The sequence below is a fragment of the Delphinapterus leucas genome, chromosome 16 (assembly GCF_059928025.1).
Source record: "Delphinapterus leucas isolate spDelLeu-1000000601 "Yukka" chromosome 16, BTC_Dleu_Yukka2, whole genome shotgun sequence".
NCBI lineage: Eukaryota > Metazoa > Chordata > Mammalia > Artiodactyla > Monodontidae > Delphinapterus > Delphinapterus leucas.
In genome coordinates this window covers 52,828,585-52,846,066 of record NC_143144.1, presented here as the reverse complement: position 1 = coordinate 52,846,066, position 17,482 = coordinate 52,828,585, and the positions used below count along the sequence as shown (strand labels likewise).

Sequence of the window (17,482 nt, the reverse complement as noted above, 5' to 3'; positions counted from 1 at the left end):
TTACTTGGAAGAGCTGGTCCAAACCTCTAATATAGTAGAGGAAGCTGTGGCCTGCAAGGTTATGATGTAGCCAGTTAAATGGATAGAGCCAGAGGGCTCTGCACGTCTGCATCCTGGGGGGTTGGGGAGTGGTGATGCCATGGCAGTCATGCATTTTATAGATTTTAAATGACTTTCTTACCCATTGTTCTCTATATGATATACTCTTCTACTGCTAGAAATTGATTTGGGGCTGATTTATACCCTCACCTCCATCCCCACTCCCAAGCAGCATGGAAGGAAACGAGATTAGAGAGTGAATGTATGGAGTATGCAGGATTCTGTCAGCTGGACCTTCTTCGTTTCATGAAAAAGTAATCTTAAGACCAAACAGAGCACTCACAGATCTCTCTCTGTTCTATAGACATATAGCAAAGGTGTCAACATTAGCACACATAAGTACGTTTCCTTGTGGGAAAGGCATAAGGGTGATTTAAAAACCTTTCTTCCCCTAGCACTTGAAAATATGAAAAATGGTCAATCCCATCCTTTGAAAGGTAAAAAGAAAATAGAATTCAACCATTTTCGCTGTGTTTATTTTAATCTACCCCAGATTTCTTCTAAAATTAATAACTGCGAAGTTGCTATAACTGGAAGGTTGTGGATAACTTTGTTGCTAAGGAAAAGCTATTTTCACGTTGCTGCTTTAATTTCCTAGGCATCTGTCATCTGCTTTCTAAACAGCAGGATTCCAGCTCATAGTTGAAAAACTAAAAATTTATGTTTAAACATTCTTAGTATTGCCTGCCGGTGGAGGACTTGCTTTAGCAACTGTAAAGACACCGTGTTTAGTGGGAATGGTAATGAGGTTACTGTGGATTTTAGGCCTGGATAGATGTACTCTGTGACACATGCCAAGAAGATTAGAAATACGTTATGTTTAAAGCTTTGAGTACACCAAACAAATTGGTCTTTCCAGGAAGCATGTTGCTCCAGATGATAAGAAATGGCCTACCTGACTTCTGGGCAGGCCTTTCCAGACAGTTATCCCTGTTAAATTATACCTCTTCACTTGGCCTCTTTCTCCAGTTTGTCCAGAGATAATGGCCTCTGACTCCGTTATCTGAAATCATTGCTGCTACTCATCTTCCAGCCACCTGTAAACATGCCTTGGGACGGCTGGGTATCTGACAGACTTAATTTGTTTTTTTTCCTGTCACCAAAGGGCAGACTGCAGCAGGGGCCAGCTGTTCTTAATAATGACCTTTAGCACATAATTCAGGCTGAGGCTGACCTTGGCTAATGCCTCCTTTCTCATTTCTACAACCTTTCGGGTCCAAGGAGAGAGAACTCTGGACCTGTGAATAGTTTATGGTCTCCCTAGGTATCACCTCTGTGCCACCAAGAGCTGTTAGTCATTGCTTTATTTACTTTAGGAGGTCATTATGTTGACCAATATCAAAATGACTGCCAAGCAAAATATTTTCCCTAGCTTGTTAGAAACACAACAATGTCAACATTGAGATTAGTTTATTAAAGTATTGCTTTTTCTTCGCCTATATCATTCTACCTATATTATTCCCTTTTTCCATCTTTTTATAGCCACTTATCCAGCATTCCCCATCAGTCTTCCTTATCTTTAATAGTTATCCCTCATCAATAAGTTACACATGTTCTCAGCATCCTTGGGTATGATCACCTCCATACATTCACCTATGGTCACCATTAGGTGTATAGTATGAATTCAAGCGTTTCTCTCTGTAGGAAGTTCTCATCTCCTGGTCCTGTAAATCTCTTTGAACCACAAGGTCAGCTTGGTGATTTGATTGGCTCTGTGAAGGGCTCTAGTATTTGAACTTTAATGGTCATGTAGATCACTAATGTGATCGCAATAGGTTGGTGTCTCCAAAGTGCTGTAGCTTAATGATACTCCAGGTGTTTTAGGTGGTTAACAGAGAAGCCTCTTTTTATTTTATGTTATTTTATTTTAAATTTTATTTTTATTTTATTTGGGGGTATAGTTGATTTACAGTGTTAGTTTCAGGTATACAGCAAAGTGATTCAGTTATACATACACATATATCTATTCTTTTTCTGTGTTTATTTTAACAATTATGTATATGTGTATTGGGAAAAATAGAATTAATCTGGATAGTCAGGTAAAGCATCAAGTAATAGTACAGATGGCATTAGGATATGGCAAAAACTACAAATGGTTGGGAATGCCTTTAAGAAACTCTCAAATAGACCATAAATTATTTTAGGGAAGAACTATGTCTTGTTCTCCATTGTATTTCAGTTTTCAATACGGTGGCATATAAGGAATAGGCACTCCACAAATATTCATCAAATGAATGAATCCATTTGAGCCAAAATAATCACCCTTCTTTAGCATAAGGACCACCTAACTACCAGTGTCCTTCATAGTCTAATGCTCAAAAGACCCAAACTCCCTGATAGCTTTCACGGAAGGGCTTTGAAAGGCAACATTTGAGGTGAGGGTTGCAGGGGGCATGACTTTCTTCTGTTTGGTTGGTGGTGAGGTAACAGGGTGGTGTTTCAGGAATCTTAATCATCAACCTTCTGATTCCAACCAGTCAGGGGTCTGTATGCTTATGGTCAGCATGTAGTCACCATCCTCCACCTGGGTGAGGGTCTTAGTTCTTGCAGAACAACTCAAAGATATGTGTCAGATTGTTATGTATTTCCCTTGAGGAGGAACTAGGACTGTGTTTTATCACTGAACTGTTGTTTCTTGACTATTTTTCCTTTGTTTCTGCATTTCTTCACTCCCCTAATTAGTAACTGCTTGAGTCTGCTCTTTGGAACTTAGGAAAAGCCCAGGAAACTAAAGCCTTTTTCTACAAACAAGAAATGGGGAACCCAAGGTGGGGATTGTATGCAGGAGGGCCCCACACCATCCTGCTCCTTTTCAATCCCCTCCCCTTTTAAAAATTTATTTATTTATTTTTAATAAATTTATTTATTTTTGTCTGCATTGGGTCTTTGTTGCTGGCCGTGGGCTTCTCATTGTGGTGGCTTCTCTTGTTGCGGAGCACCGGCTCTAGGTATGTGGGCTTCAGTAGTTGTGGCACGTGGGCTCAGTAGTTGTGGCTCGTGGGCTTAGTTGCTCCACGGCATGTGGGATGTTCCCAGACAAGGGATCGAACCCACGTCCCCTGCGTTGGCAGGCAGATTCTTAACCACTGTGCCACCAGGGAAGTCCCTGTTCACTTTAAAATGGTTAATTCTTTATGACTTTAACCTCAATTTAAAAAATTAATTTAAGCTCTCAAAAAAAACTGAGGGACAAAATCCCCCACATAAACACAATGCCACTTTTACACCTAAACAAAAGTAACATTAAAAAAATATATATATATATGTATATATATATATATATATATATATATATATAACTGGAAAGTGCCCTTTGTGCTAGGCTTGAATCTCCTTAAGTACTCTTTTCACATGTGTATATATTACAAAGGGCTATTGTCTTTCTCCTCTGGCAGCTTTCTTTTGCTGAATGTAGAAGACCAATCCTCTCTCTCACTGCTGGATCCCCTTTTCTGAGCTTTTTGGGACTCAGATCTGGTTGCTGGAGCACCCTGAGTATAGGCATCTACCTGGTGGTAGAAGCAAAGCAGTCCTCAGCTCATGGACCGAAGGTGGAAAAGCTGGCTGCTCCTAGTTCCCCACAAACCCTGCCTTACCAGTAGTCCTCCCACCTCAGGGCAGAGGGGATTTAGTCCACCACTTCGCTCCTTCTTGGCCTTCAAGTACAGGGAGTTCAGGCCAGGTTATATACACTTTCATGAGCCTACAGCTCCCTCCCCCCAGGAGCCCACAATCTCTGCAGATCACATTCTTCCCCAGATCTATTCTGTCCTCAAGTTGCTTGAAGATAAGGAGAGATGCTGACCAAGGCAGAACTATAGATAGGAAATGCCAGAGGAGCAAAGTGGAGTATTAAGTTCAAAGGAGAAAGGAATAGTTCCCTGTGGGACTGAAAGGCTGGGCTTGTAGTTAATTTTTGACAAGGTTGGTGAGACCATTCAATGGGTAAAGAATAGTCTCTTCAACAAATGGTCCTGGGGCAACTGGATATCCACATGCTAAAGAATGAAGTTGGACCCCTGTTTCACACTATATACAAAATTAACTTGAAATCAGTTAACCTAACTATAGGAGTTAAAACCATAAAATTCTTAGAAGAAAACATAGGGGCAAGTCTTTTTCTTTTTTTTTTTAAATAAATTTATTTATTTTTGGCTGCATTGGGTCTTCATTGCTGCACGTGGACTTTCTCTAGTTGTGGCTAGTGGGGGCTACTCTTCATTGCGGTGTGTGTGCTTCTCATTGCGGTGGCTTCTCTTGTTGTGGAGCATAAGTCCTAGAGCATGTGGGCTTCAGTAGTTGTGGCATGCGGGCTCAGTAGTTGTGGCGCGTAGGCTCAGTAGTTGTGGCGCACGGGCTTAGTTGTTCCGCGGCATGTGGGATCTTCCCGGACCAGGGCTTGAACCCGTGTCCCCTGCATTAGCAGGCGGATTCTTAACCACTGCACCACCAGGGAAGTCCAGGGAGTGAATCTTCTTGACCTTGAATTTGGCAGTGGATTCTTAGCTATGACATCAAAAGGAAGAACAGCAAAAGAAAAAAATAGATAACTTGGACTTGCTCAAAATTAAGAACTTTTGTGCATCAAAGAACATTTTCAAGAAAGTGAAACACAACCTACAAAATAAGAGAAAATATTTGCAAATCATATATCTGATAAAAGTCTAGTATCTAGCATACATAAAGAAGTCTTACAACTCAACAACAGAAAACAATCCAATTTTTAAAATGGGCAAAGGGCTTGAATAGACCTTTCTCCAAAGAAGGTATACAAATGCCAACAAGTACATGAAAAGATGCTCAATGTTGTCAGTAGGGAATTGCAAATCAGAACCACAATGAGACATCTCTTCATACCTATTGGGATGACTATAATCACAGAAATGGAGAACAAGTGTTGGTGAGTATATGGAAAAATTGAAACACTTTTACATTGCTGGTGGGAATGCAAAATGGTACAGCCGCTGTGGAAAACAATTTGGCAGTTCCTCAGAAAGTTAATTATAGAATTGTCATATGCCCCAGCAAGTCTACTCCTAGGTATGTAGTGAGAAGAATTGAAAACAAATATTCAAACAAACATATGTACATACATGTTCATAGCTGCACCATTCACAATGGCCAAAAGGTAGAAATAACCCAAATGCCCATTAATGAATGAATACATAAACAAAATACCATATATATACATGCATATACATACACAAACAATAGAATACTATTTAGTCATACAAAGGAATCAAATATTGCCATATGCGACATGGATGAACCCCAAAACATTATGATAAGTGAAAGAAGCCAGACACAAAAGGTCACAATTATGTGACTACATTTATATAAAATATCCAGAATAGGTAAATCCATAGAGACAGAAAGCAGATAGGTTGTTGCCAGGGGCTGGGGAGGGAGAGAAGGTAGGGAAAACTGCTTAGTGGCTACAGGGTTTCCTTTTGGGGTAAAGAAAATGTTTTGGAACTAAATAGAGGTAGTGGTTGTACAACATTGCGAATATATTCAATGCCACTGAATTGTTCACTTTAAGATTGTTAATTTTATGCTAAGAAGGAAAGAGAAAAGAAAGACGGGGCCTTACCGGGTACAGGAAATTGTTGGGTGGGCTGAGTATGTAGGGTGGGAAGAAAGTGCGGGTAAGTTAGAGACCAGGTTGAGTTTGAGTTGGGGACTAGATGGGAGGGAGATTGGGGCAAACCCTGAAGGCTCTGGCTTACATTTGAGTCGCAGGGGACAGGGAGTAAGTACCCCGTTATACTGAGGCAGCTGGGCTTACTCCTGAAGGTAGGGGAGAGCCTGAAGGGCTTTTGACCAGGCAAGAAACATTGAGAAGGCAGACGATTGAAACATCTACCTGGACATAGGAGAATTGACCCAGGGAAGGCCTGGAGCTTGGTGGCCAGTGCAGAGGCCATCAGTATTGGCCAGGTGTGGATGCACGTTGTGGTGGCCTGGACTAGAGAGGAAGCAGGGGGAGTGATAACTACACTTAATGAGGGCATCTGATGTGCCAGGCACTGTTCTGTGTGCTTTATGTGATTTAACTCATTTGCTCCTCATAGGAACCCTATAAAGTATGAACTGTTCTTTTCCCCCAGTGTACAGATGAGGAAACAGAGGCTCAGAGTACCTGAGAAATTTGCCTAAGGTTGTACAGCTAGTAATGTGGCTGGGATTTGAACCTAGGCAGATGACCCGAGAGCCACTACAGTTTTAATTATGATGCAGAGATGAATGTGAGATTTTTTTTTTTTTTGAAGCCCACTCTCTAAACTGTAAGATCAAGGAGGGAAAAATAGGAGGAAGGGAACTAGAGCCACAGAGCAAAGACATTTTCCCCCTTGGGTAACCAAGGGCTGGGACAGGTCATCTCCAGTGGGTCTTCCAAGCAGAGACAGAACTCCAGAGGAGGCCGGCGAAGGGGCCTTCAGAAGGGAAGGTCCAGGAATACCAGAGCCCAATCCCAGGTGTTCCCTGTGTCCCTGCTCACCCCACGCTGTCCCCCATCAGCCCCTCGGTACCCTGCCCCGTGCCCTGCTGGAACCTCCGGGCTGCGTCCAGAGGCAGCCCAAACTGGTCAGGCAGTTGGCTCATGTCAAAAAAAATGTGGGTCCCCATCTCCATAGCCCCAGCGGCCACAGTGCTTGCTCTTCCCCAGAACAGCTCTAGAGGTCAGCATGGGAAGGAGCCTGATCACAGAGACTTGCCGCCTTCCTGCTAATTTCTAACATTTGGGATGAAAACATTAATGATAGTCCGTTTCTGAGGTTCTTGGAAGCGGACATGGGGGAAAACTGTGGTAACTTTTGTTCTTCCTTGCTTCTGGTTTTCGTCTAACATAGCCTGCAGGGCTGTGATGAAAAGTTCTCTATTGAAGCTTCCAGTCTTGGAGGGAGATTAAGGCAATAAAATCTAAAAAATAAAAAAGCCTCAATTGTTAGAGTAGCTTCTTAACATCCCCCTAGTCCCCCTTTCCCTGCCATCCATTGTGAACAGTACTGGGAGGTTAGTCTTTTGAAAGCCTTGTGCTTAAAACATTGAAGCCCAGAGCCTCACGGTCACCCTTCAGCTAGGCTTGCCAGCCTCAGTGGGACTTGCCCTTTGGCCCAGCTCCTGCCAAACTTCCCCAAGTACGTGCTCTGCCTTTGCCTACTTTTGGGCTTTGTCCTCGCTAGTTCCTCTCCCTGAAATGCTGTTCGTGCATAGCCGGGTGCTTCCAGCCTTCAGAATTCAGCTCATGTGCTTTTACCTGTGCTGCCTCTCTTAATCCTCACCAGCACCCTTTGAGGTAGACCCTGCTATGCCCATCATACAGATATCCAGATGTGTGTGTGTGTCCGTGTATCACCGTTACACCCACTTTACAGATCCACATATAGAGCAAACAGAAGCACAGAGAGAGGTTACTGCCATCACACGACTAGTAAGTAGTAAGTCAAGGAGCAGATCCCATACTCTCAGCCACTGTCTGATACCAGCTGAGTTCAACATCGAGTCTGACTGGGACATATTAAGCTCCATTATAAACTCTTAAGAGGAAGAAATGTGAGGAAGCTTTGCTAAAATCTTTTTTCCTGTCTTTCCTCTTTGGGTCCAGGTGGAAGTGAAGCCATATGTGCTGGATGATCAGATGTGTGATGAGTGCCAGGGCACACGCTGTGGTGGGAAGTTTGCCCCATTCTTCTGTGCCAACGTCACCTGTCTGCAGTATTACTGCGAATACTGCTGGGCGAGCATACATTCCCGCGCCGGGCGGGAGTTCCACAAACCGCTGGTGAAGGAGGGAGGTGACCGCCCTCGCCATGTCCCGTTCCGCTGGAGCTGAGCCCAGGGTATACCCAGCCACAAGTACTGGAGTAGATAACAAGGAGGGAAAAGAGAGGGCACTGCCTCAGGGCTTACAGTGTTCTGGAAATCTGTGCATTTGTTCTCGATTTTTAAAGAAGAAATGGGTCTTTTTATTATTATTATTATTATTATTTACAGTCATATTACTGAACTCAGTGTCCAGTATAATGCAGAATTGCAGAGTGTATAACGGTACTGATTTGCACTTTGATTCACACCTTTGTCTGCTTGGTACCTTAATTTCTTACACCTGATTTGTCACTCGTAGACTGCCATTCTCATCAGCGGCCATCAGGTTGATGTCTGTGATTTTTTTGTTTGTTGTTGTTGTTGTTGTTGTATTGTTATTGTTTTGATCGTTTTTGAACTGGAGCATGCACTTATTTTCAGAAACTTAGAGAATCGCCCCTAGGAGAAGACTTACCAAAGGTAATACTCGTGAGTAGGTGGCAGATGTAGCAAAAACTTCACAACAATTCAGCAATCATTAGCTGGGGTCATTTAGAGTAAGGAAAACCCTTAATGAAAATAAGCCTTTAGTTGCTCTCTATTTTGACACGTAAGGATACCTCATAAGCTGAATCTTTATTTTTCCTTCATGTTTAATTTTTGTTTTGCTGAGGATTTTGGTTAGATCTTTTAGTGTTATGTAAATTTATGCTGCAATAGCTTTTGCTGCTATTAAAGTGGTATTATTAATACCATAATACTCTATTCAGGCTAAGGTATCAATTACAAAAAACCCAACAACATACTTTTGTGATTTAGGGATAGAATCAGCTGCCGAAAGGAGATCAGAATAGACTTGAGAAAGCTTCAACGGAAGGTCACTATTTCTGACTGCATGTTTACTTAATCAGGTTGCTGCATGCAATAAATTTTATATCTGATGTCTAGTATAAAACCTTCCCACAATGCACAAATTAAGAATCTATATAAGCTATAAAATACTGACTTTTTTTTAAAAAAGATTTTTTTCATTCAAAGAAATGGTAATTGACTGGAGGAAGGCATGCCTCAATAAATGGAATGCTTCTGAAATTAGGAACAGCCCATAACAGAATGACCTATATTACAACCAATATAAAACCTAGGTGTAGGATATTCTTAAAGCAAATTTGTGGATGGTAGATGAAGTACTTTGCGGTGCTCTGTTATATATTGTGCAATTTATTTTATATAGTAAAGTGATTATGTCTAACTGTGATCAAACTTAACTGTTTAAAGCCTCTGTGTCAGACATTAACGAACTTGACAGTTCATAACTGGTATATTATTAACTAACACATGAGCTCTTAGTTACAATCTCCTAGTGCTTGCACCATTTTACATAGCTTCAGACCTTGTCCAGAAAACCAAAGAGCTCATCTTAGCTTACAAACACTAGGAATATATACAGTATATAGAGATAAGTTGTCAATTGACAAACTAGGCACATTTTAAGAAAGTTGCGTGATCGTGATGCTAAAGAAATGTCTGTACAAAATAAGATGGCCTGGGCAGGGTTGGTTGTCTGGGTGAGAAATTAACTACTTAATTCCCTGGATTTATCCTGTAAAGCTTGAATAGAATTCAGACCTGCTAGTACTACCATGGACATTTTTTTAGCATTCACTCTTGGGCTGCAGATAGTAATATATAAACACACACAATGATTATGAGACTATGTAAATCTTTTTTTAAATCTTCTTCCTATGTTTTGGAATTATGGGGACAATCTGACTGGATATGACACTGCAGAATAGATTTAAGTCGCTGTGTTTTATGTGCTGTGATGTCCTTGTACTGTCTTAAATTAATATCGCTTGGTTTTGTTTTGTTTTGTTTCTCCAGTGTTTAGTTGCAATTAACAGCTCTCAAACTATAGTTTGTTTTCAAAAAGGAAAAGACAAAATAGTTTTTTACTGGGTTAAAAATGCTTATTAGAATTCTCCCCCTTTGAGGTTACCTCTGGGCTTTTTGGTAATAACTGCTTTTTTCCAGCCCAGCTGTGGTTTTCTGTTTGTTTTTTTCTATGTTTGTGGTTTTTTTCATCTGTACAAGAAATTTTGTTATGCACTACTACTTTTTGTATTCTAGACAGTTTTCAAAAGTTGGCTGAAGATTTTTTTGTTTGTTTGTTTTTAAGGAAAAAGGCATGCTTTCTGACTGACATGATCTTTTGCAATACCTCAATTTTGAAATATAGGAAAGAAAATGATATTTTCTAAGTAAGTTTATTCAGAAAAATATATATTAATTTAATTCTGCAAGAAAAATGATTTAACAGATGGGTAACTTTATTTTTTTCATGCTTATTTGTGTTTTTTGAAAATGAAGAAGTTAGAGCTTTATAACTATAATATTAAAGATCATATCTAACCTACAGAAATCTACCTAATTATGTGAAAGAAGCAAAACTTTTTGAAGAAGCACCCCTCTTTCATGTACTAAAATAATACTGAGATTTAAAGAAAAAAGCTGGAATATTGTACAGCATAAAGCTGAAGTGAAGGTGAAAAAGCATTGTCATAAAGAATAGGTTTCAAAAAATAAACTCCATTTGGTGCTGAAAGTTGTGAATAGGTGGTGGAAACTACTTTCCCTTAATTTGTATATTTATAATCAAGCGTTGATTGTGCACGACTGACCAGGATTGTGAAAGAGTTCTTCTGTTTGTATTTTTTTAAAGAGAACTTTTTTAGTTTATTAAATTATAACATGTTCCCTTTTGTTTTGTAAATAAATGTGCCCCCAAGTTGTCAATGTTATATTAAAAGAGAGGGTCCTTCAAAAAAATTATTTTTTAAAACACAGAGGTGTTCTGACCTGCAACTTGATGGGAAGCCCCCGGGTATCACAGGTCCTGTTGTGGCCTTTCCTTGATGTGACACTTGAACTAGTCGATTTTTTGAAGGCTATAACCTAACCTCGACTATTTGTTGTTATGTGCAATACTGTTTGTACTGTTTGTATAAAAAATAGAAAAAAAAAAAGAAAAGAAAAAAGGCATAAATCTTTATTGCAGATTTATTTTCATTGCAAACTTTAGACATTGTGATTCACTGAAATCATTTTTCTACTGTCAAATATGTACCTTTTCTTCATGCTGGTATTTTTTCAATAGTAATGTAGCCTTTGTACTGAGACAAATTTTCATTGTTATTTTTAGAAAGATTTTTTGCTAAGAAAAAAATTAAACATATTTACATATTTTTCATTTTATTTCGTATTTTCTTTAAGGAGTGCTTTCTCAATCATTAATAGAGTTGTTTCTGGGAGGGACTTTCATATCTGGTCAATGTCATAATATTATTTTGTATTTTTACTTGGAATAAATTAATTTTATGATGCTAATTCTTTAAAAGTTTATTTTTTTCATTTTCAGTTATTTTTGAAGCTAAAACCTTTGTAATATTGTTACTAAAGTGTCTAGTTTTTTGAAATGCAAAGCTTTATGTATTAACTTGCTGATGTGGTTTACAATAGTGTGACAACGATGAAAATGGTTGGTTATGTAAAGTGATTGGAAAATGTAATGGATAATTGGGTAATAAAATGACAGAATGAGCAGAACATGTGAGATTTTGACAAGCCTTTTCCTTTATTACAGTGGTTTAGTGTAAGACTAGGGATGTCACAGTACAGTTCTCTAGGGATGTCACAGTGGATTTATACAACACCAGGTGCAGCCAAATCTGTGGCCCTGATGATGAAGTCACCCCTTACTGAGATACCACCAAGTTGAGAACCTGGCCGGGTTGACAGAGTGTTTTATTGCTTTTCCCCTCTAACTCTTCATTCTGTCATGTGTGTGTGTGTGTGTGTGTGTGTGTGTGTGTGTGTGTGTGTGTGAATCTGCCACCGACTGCTGTCCACATGTGAGTGGGTACCTTTCGCCAGGCCGAATCTTTGCCCTGCATTTACAGTGGTGACGTCTGAGAGTGAAAGGAGGTCTCTGAGAGGACCAGCCCTCTGGGAAGTTAGACTTGGACCGCAGTGTCTTGCCCGAGTGACCTCCCCGCGCACACGGGTGGCCTGGCAAGGCGGCACACTCCGAGGTCACCACTGTAAACGGACAGTCTCAGACTTCGTCTTACTCCACCCCCAGCCTGCTCCCTGGTATGGTGCCCCTTGTTTGTCCCTTATTGTGGCAACACATCTGGGCACTCCGAGCATGATCTGTCTGCCCTCCTGCTTCTTTTCCAACACCCAAACTCACCTTGAAGCTGTGCTGTTAAGGCAGCGTGTCATTGTCATGGCACCTAAAATTAAACAAAAATCATACAACTGCAAAACTGGTGTTGCGTAAACAGAACATCCAATGACTCGCTCTAGACAGATGGTGTGTTTCTCCCAGTCCTTGATGGCCTCTTCCAGGCCTCCTGCCACGGAGGCAAGGTTATCAATGACTCAGAGAAGCATGTGTCCAGAGTTGGCTCTTGGGTATGCTCTATGTATTCAGTTTTGTAAATAATATATAGATTAGATCAAGTTGTGATGTAAAATTTTAACTCAAATTGGATATTACTGGTTGGAATTTTACATTAACTACAAATAAGTGATTAGGAACAGAAGAAAAGAAATTGGAAAACTTTTGCTTAGTGGTATAAAGATTATGCTTAGATTTCTGCCTATATCTTGTGTTTTATAGCTTGTTAGTGAGGCATGGGCTAATGCAGAATGTACTGCATTTATGCAATTAGCAAATAACTGCTAGTTTTCATTTTATCTATTATATTAGCAACAAAATGGCATTTAACTGGGTAAAGCTCCTACCTAAATATTTGAGTATTGTGACATCTCTACTTGCAAGGTTTGAGTGAAAGATTAGTCACAGATTAGTGAAAAAAAAGTTATCTTTTTGTTAAAACTGGCTTATTTGTATGGATTGTTGCTTTTTCACCAGTTTGTGTGGTATGTCAGCTAACATTTTCTGTTGGTTTTTTTTTTATAATAACCAAACTTCTCTATCTCAGCTGCAATAGTGTTCCATTTTACCAGAGTATTTTATAATTAATGCTGTTGACTTTATACCCCAAAATGGGTCAAGAAATGGATATGTGATTTGGGGATGTTTAAATTTGTATGACAATGAAGTTAATCACAACAAGTAGAAAACCTGGGTGCTAATACAGGACAACTTCTGCTCTTTTTCTTTTCTGGATATAGTTCCGTTGGGGTATAAAGTATTAGGTATTTGTATTTTTGCTGTCAAAATAATGGGCATAACTTTTAGAGTGTTCACAGCTAAGATCTCTGTATTTGTTTTTCAACTAACAACTAATTTTAAATGTATTGTAACTTTTATTACCTGTTCTCTTAGATTGTTTTTGCTAGTAACCCTTACTCAGCTTCCGCCTTTGGGGCTTGGACTGATATTGCTTGTGTGGAACTGCAGTACTGTGACTAACCATGGAGCTCAATGCAGCTATTGCTTACAACTGCTTAAACTTTGTAGTTTGGACTTCTTTTTTTTTTTCTGTAATAACAACTTATTAAATCTAGTTGTATGAAGTACTGACACTTGTCATCCTTTGCACTTGCCAAGGAGTATCTTGGAGTACATGGATTGCGCCTGGGAATGTTTGTACACTCCAACTTGCTTGATGAGCTTTTGGGGGGAGGGGGGACAAACTCCTTTAAGCAGGTTAAATACAGCAACATTCACCTTTTTTCTGACACGAATGACACTCGTTTAAAAAAAAGAAAACGAGTGTATTTAAAACAGGAAGGTGTTTGTTGACACAATGTGTGTATGCAAGATTTTAAGGTGCACGTGGGCATGCCAGCACTTGCCACATGAAACCAATTTTCAAAATTAAAACCGAGAAAGTCAACGAAAACGTTAAGTACGCCCCCTTTCGTTTTATTTTTTACGCTAGGCTCTCTGGGATCCTCTCGGAAAATGGGTCCTTTTACAATCCCGTAGCGACTTTGGACGTGCTAGAAGCTCTCTTGTAGGCACTAACTTCAATCCTTGTAGAAAACGGACCACAAGCGGCCACACCCAAGAATCCCCTGGCAGCTTTCATAACATGCAGGTGTCAGCGTCCCAACCCCGAGCCGTAATTCCGTGGTGGGGGAGAGGGGTCTGGCGCAGGTGTTTTCCACTCGGGGGCTCCAGCGCCGCCGGAGAGTCTGCTGGCGCCCGAGGGGGCGGGGCCGGCGCCGAGCAGCGCTCCGCCCCTCGGGGTCCCGACTCCGCCCTCCGGCCGCTCGGCTTTGCAGGGGAGCTGGCGGGGCTGCGCGGGGCGGCTGGGCTCCCTCCCGGGCTTTCGCGGCCCCTCTCCGGCCTGGCGCCCCTTCCCGCCGCTGGTCCCCAAGTCCGGCCCCAGTCTGCCCTCCCCCAGGTGGCCCCGGCGCGTGGCCGCGGCCCACAGGTAAGCTATCCCGCGACCGGTGCGCGCGCGCCCACCCCGCCGCCTCCCGGGCTTCGGGCGCGGCCGCTGCAGCACCAGCCTCCCGAGGTGCCATCAGGGTCCGGAGGCCTGAAGCTCGCGCGGGAGGCCCGGGGTTCAGCGCAGCCGTCTCACCAGACGGCATCGACCATTTGGAGCTCTGTGTCTATGCCTCGTGCAAAATGGGGAGAGGAATACTATGTTTCAGGTCCCTTTTACGTTTGATTTTCTAAAACTGCATCATGCCCCAAGCACCAAATGGAACCCTGTTTTCAGAATGCTGGTCTGACTTGGGCCCCACGTTTGTCTCCTGGCAAAAGCGTTCTGGGATCCTAACTCGGAGGGGGAGTAGGTAAATGAGTGGTGCTGAGGTGACGAGCAGCTTGTTATTTCTAGGGTGTAAAAGCCGGGAGGCCTGGCGTTCCTGGGGCGTGAGGTTGGAAGCGGCGGTTCTGAAGCAGCCCCCTTGCTGGACGCTAAGCCCTCGCTGTGAGGGGATGTGCAGGACAGACCCTGACGGCTGAGAAGGCTGGGGTTAGGTCTAAGGTACCCGCTTAACAGAAAGAAAACGCATTACCCACAAACACTGATGAACACAGCTTAAAAATTGTAGTTGGGTGGTTTTTCACAAGACCCATGGCACATGGGTCACTTGGACACTTAAATTGGAAGACTTAAAGTCATGTATTTTAACTAGAACGGTTGTACTAGATAGGTTAATGATTGCTAATGAGATGAGGGGAGTCCAAAATTGAGGAGTCCTATTGCTATTCAAAGGCCTGTTGGGAAGAAAAACTTTGCTCTAATTTAGGCTCAGTGATTTAGAAGCCTGTGAGTTAACTGGCAAAAGACAGATTAACAGGAGCTTATTATGCACATGAATCCAGCAAAAGAAGTGGCCCCTCCATAATTAGAGGTAGGTGTCTATAACCTAATTTAATAGGGGAAAGGAAGGGGGGGAGAAAGGAGCTTCTATGGGAAGATCAAATGGTTTCTTATTTTTTTTTAAATCAATTTTCCAATGCAATTGTTTTTTAATTAGCAAATTTTAAAAAATTAAAGTATAGTTGATTTACATTATTCGTTTCAGGTGTACAACATAGTGATTCAGTATTTTTATAGATTTAGGAAAGACGGTGGGTTTTTAGGGGAACAAATGGGAGATAAGAAAGTTTGTGATAATGTTTGTTTATACAGGTGTGAGCGTTTTCTGTGTTCTTTTGGCCAGTGAAACTCCCCAGGAGAGGGCGTTCATTGATTGATTACAGCCTCGCTCTCAGAAGCTTCTGCCTTTAGTCAGATAAGGGAAGCTTTGAAAAAGCTTCTTTTGCATCTATTGAATTTCCAATGTCTTCAGTTTAAAATCATCTTAATATCAACTTTGGAGGTCCAAGGGGTCCCCACAGATAAATGGCTGGAATGACTCTATCACTGGAACAGATAACTGAAAGTTATCTGTATTCTGTCCCATTACGGAGTATTATGGAGGAAACAAATTCTTCGTCTGGTCATTGTTTGTGTGTAGATAAAGGGCTTGTCTGTAACTCCATGTACATTCACCTCAATATTTAATTCTGGCCCTGTAAGGGTCAGCCCAAGTCATGGAGTTTTCTTCTTTGCTGTTACTGTTCAAATCTTTGGTTAAGATGGTTTGAGCTGAACTGTTAAGTATAAGGGAAACATTCCAACTTGTCACCTTCAGTGCAGGCCTGAGCCAAGTGAGACTCTTTTTTTTGCAAATGGAAGAAGGACTCCCCGGGCAAGTTCTAGCCCCTAAGGTGGGGAGTTGTCTTGCGTGCCTGGTCTCTCCTTTCAAAAGGGCCCTTCTGCTCGATTTCATTACTCATTATTAAAAACAAACAAAAAAACTCAGTTCCAATACATACCCATAAGAAGGACTAAAATTTAGAAGACGGGAAATACTGAGTATCAGGAAGAATCTAGATAAGTGCTGATAGAGGTGTCAGGTGGCGCAACCATACTAGAAAACTGTTTACAAGGGCTGAATGTGTATATCCTATGATTCCGCCTTTCCACTCATAGGCAGAATCCCAACAGATGTGTAGCATGTTCCCAAAAGATACTACAAGAAGGGTCACAGCAGCATATAGCCCCAATCTGGAAGCTATCCAAATGCCCTCCAACATTAGAATGGATACATTGTAGTGTATCCACAAATGGGACACTGTATAGCAATAAGAGTGAAGATCTACAAGTATATGCCACATTACGGAAGGTCATCACAAACTTAATGTTGATCAAAATCGCCAGAGTACATAATGTATGATTCCATTTGTATAAACAGGGAAGGAGTAACTGAAAGGGGGCATGGAGGCGGCTGCTGGGCTGTGGGTAACTCTTGATCTGGGTGTTGCATACAAGGTGTGTGCAGTTTGTGTAAATTCACTGAGCCATACACTGAGATCTGTGCACTTTTCTATGTTTTAATGGAGCATTAAAACAAAAAAAAAAGGGGGGCTCTGTGAAAGGTAAAAGCTGATGCTTGGCACAAATGCAGTTCTTTCCAGGCAGCCTCCATGCAATTCACTCTTATTCCTGAACCAGACTTCTTTTCTGGCTGTCACTGCTAGCAGGCGCCCATCCACACTGGCCTGCTTTCCCAATCACCCAAACCTCAGTCTCCCTGCTCCCCGTCTTCCCTGCTCCCGTGTCTAGGCTCCGTTCCACTCTTCCTTAAGCTTACCAACATCCAGGAGGATTTGTTTTGTTTCAGTCAATTTGGGAGGAGGGGTGGAATCGAGAAACAGAGTTTAAAAACCCTCCATCCACTAGTCTCTGCAGTTGATGGTAAAGCATCAGACATTGAAAGCCAGTTAATCTCACATGTGCATGTGCGGACTGGGTTATGTGATGTCTTGTTTAACATTTAACAAGATCTGTTGGCCCCCGCTTCCACATTTATAGCCTGATTGACTTTTTAACATTATACCTTTTTTATTTTTAGATAACGTGTAGATGCAGACACTGTTGTAAGAAATAAGACAGATTCCATGTATTCTTTACCCAGTTTCCCCCTAATATCTTGCAAAATTGTGTTAAATATTACACCCAGAATACTGACATTGATACAGACAAAATGAAAAGTATTTCCGTCACCATAAGAACACCCGCTACCCTCCCTT

General features: G+C 41.4%; 1 protein-coding gene across 7 annotated transcripts in view; it reads left to right on the top strand.

Moving 5' to 3' along the window:
- The window catches only part of CPEB3 (cytoplasmic polyadenylation element binding protein 3), a 202,824-nt gene that overhangs the window by 165,239 nt on the left and 20,103 nt on the right, over positions 1-17,482 (top strand). For 6 of the 7 annotated variants that reach the window (XM_089897927.1, XM_089897928.1, XM_089897929.1 and 3 more), the window contains one exon: positions 7,709-10,673. The exons of the other annotated variant lie outside the window; for it this stretch is intronic. In XM_089897927.1, the coding sequence (XP_089754053.1) occupies positions 7,709-7,936 (228 nt within the window). In that variant the 3' untranslated portion in view covers positions 7,937-10,673. Of the gene's footprint in view, positions 1-7,708; positions 10,674-17,482 lie in introns of those variants that run through there. 7 annotated transcript variants of the gene reach the window in all.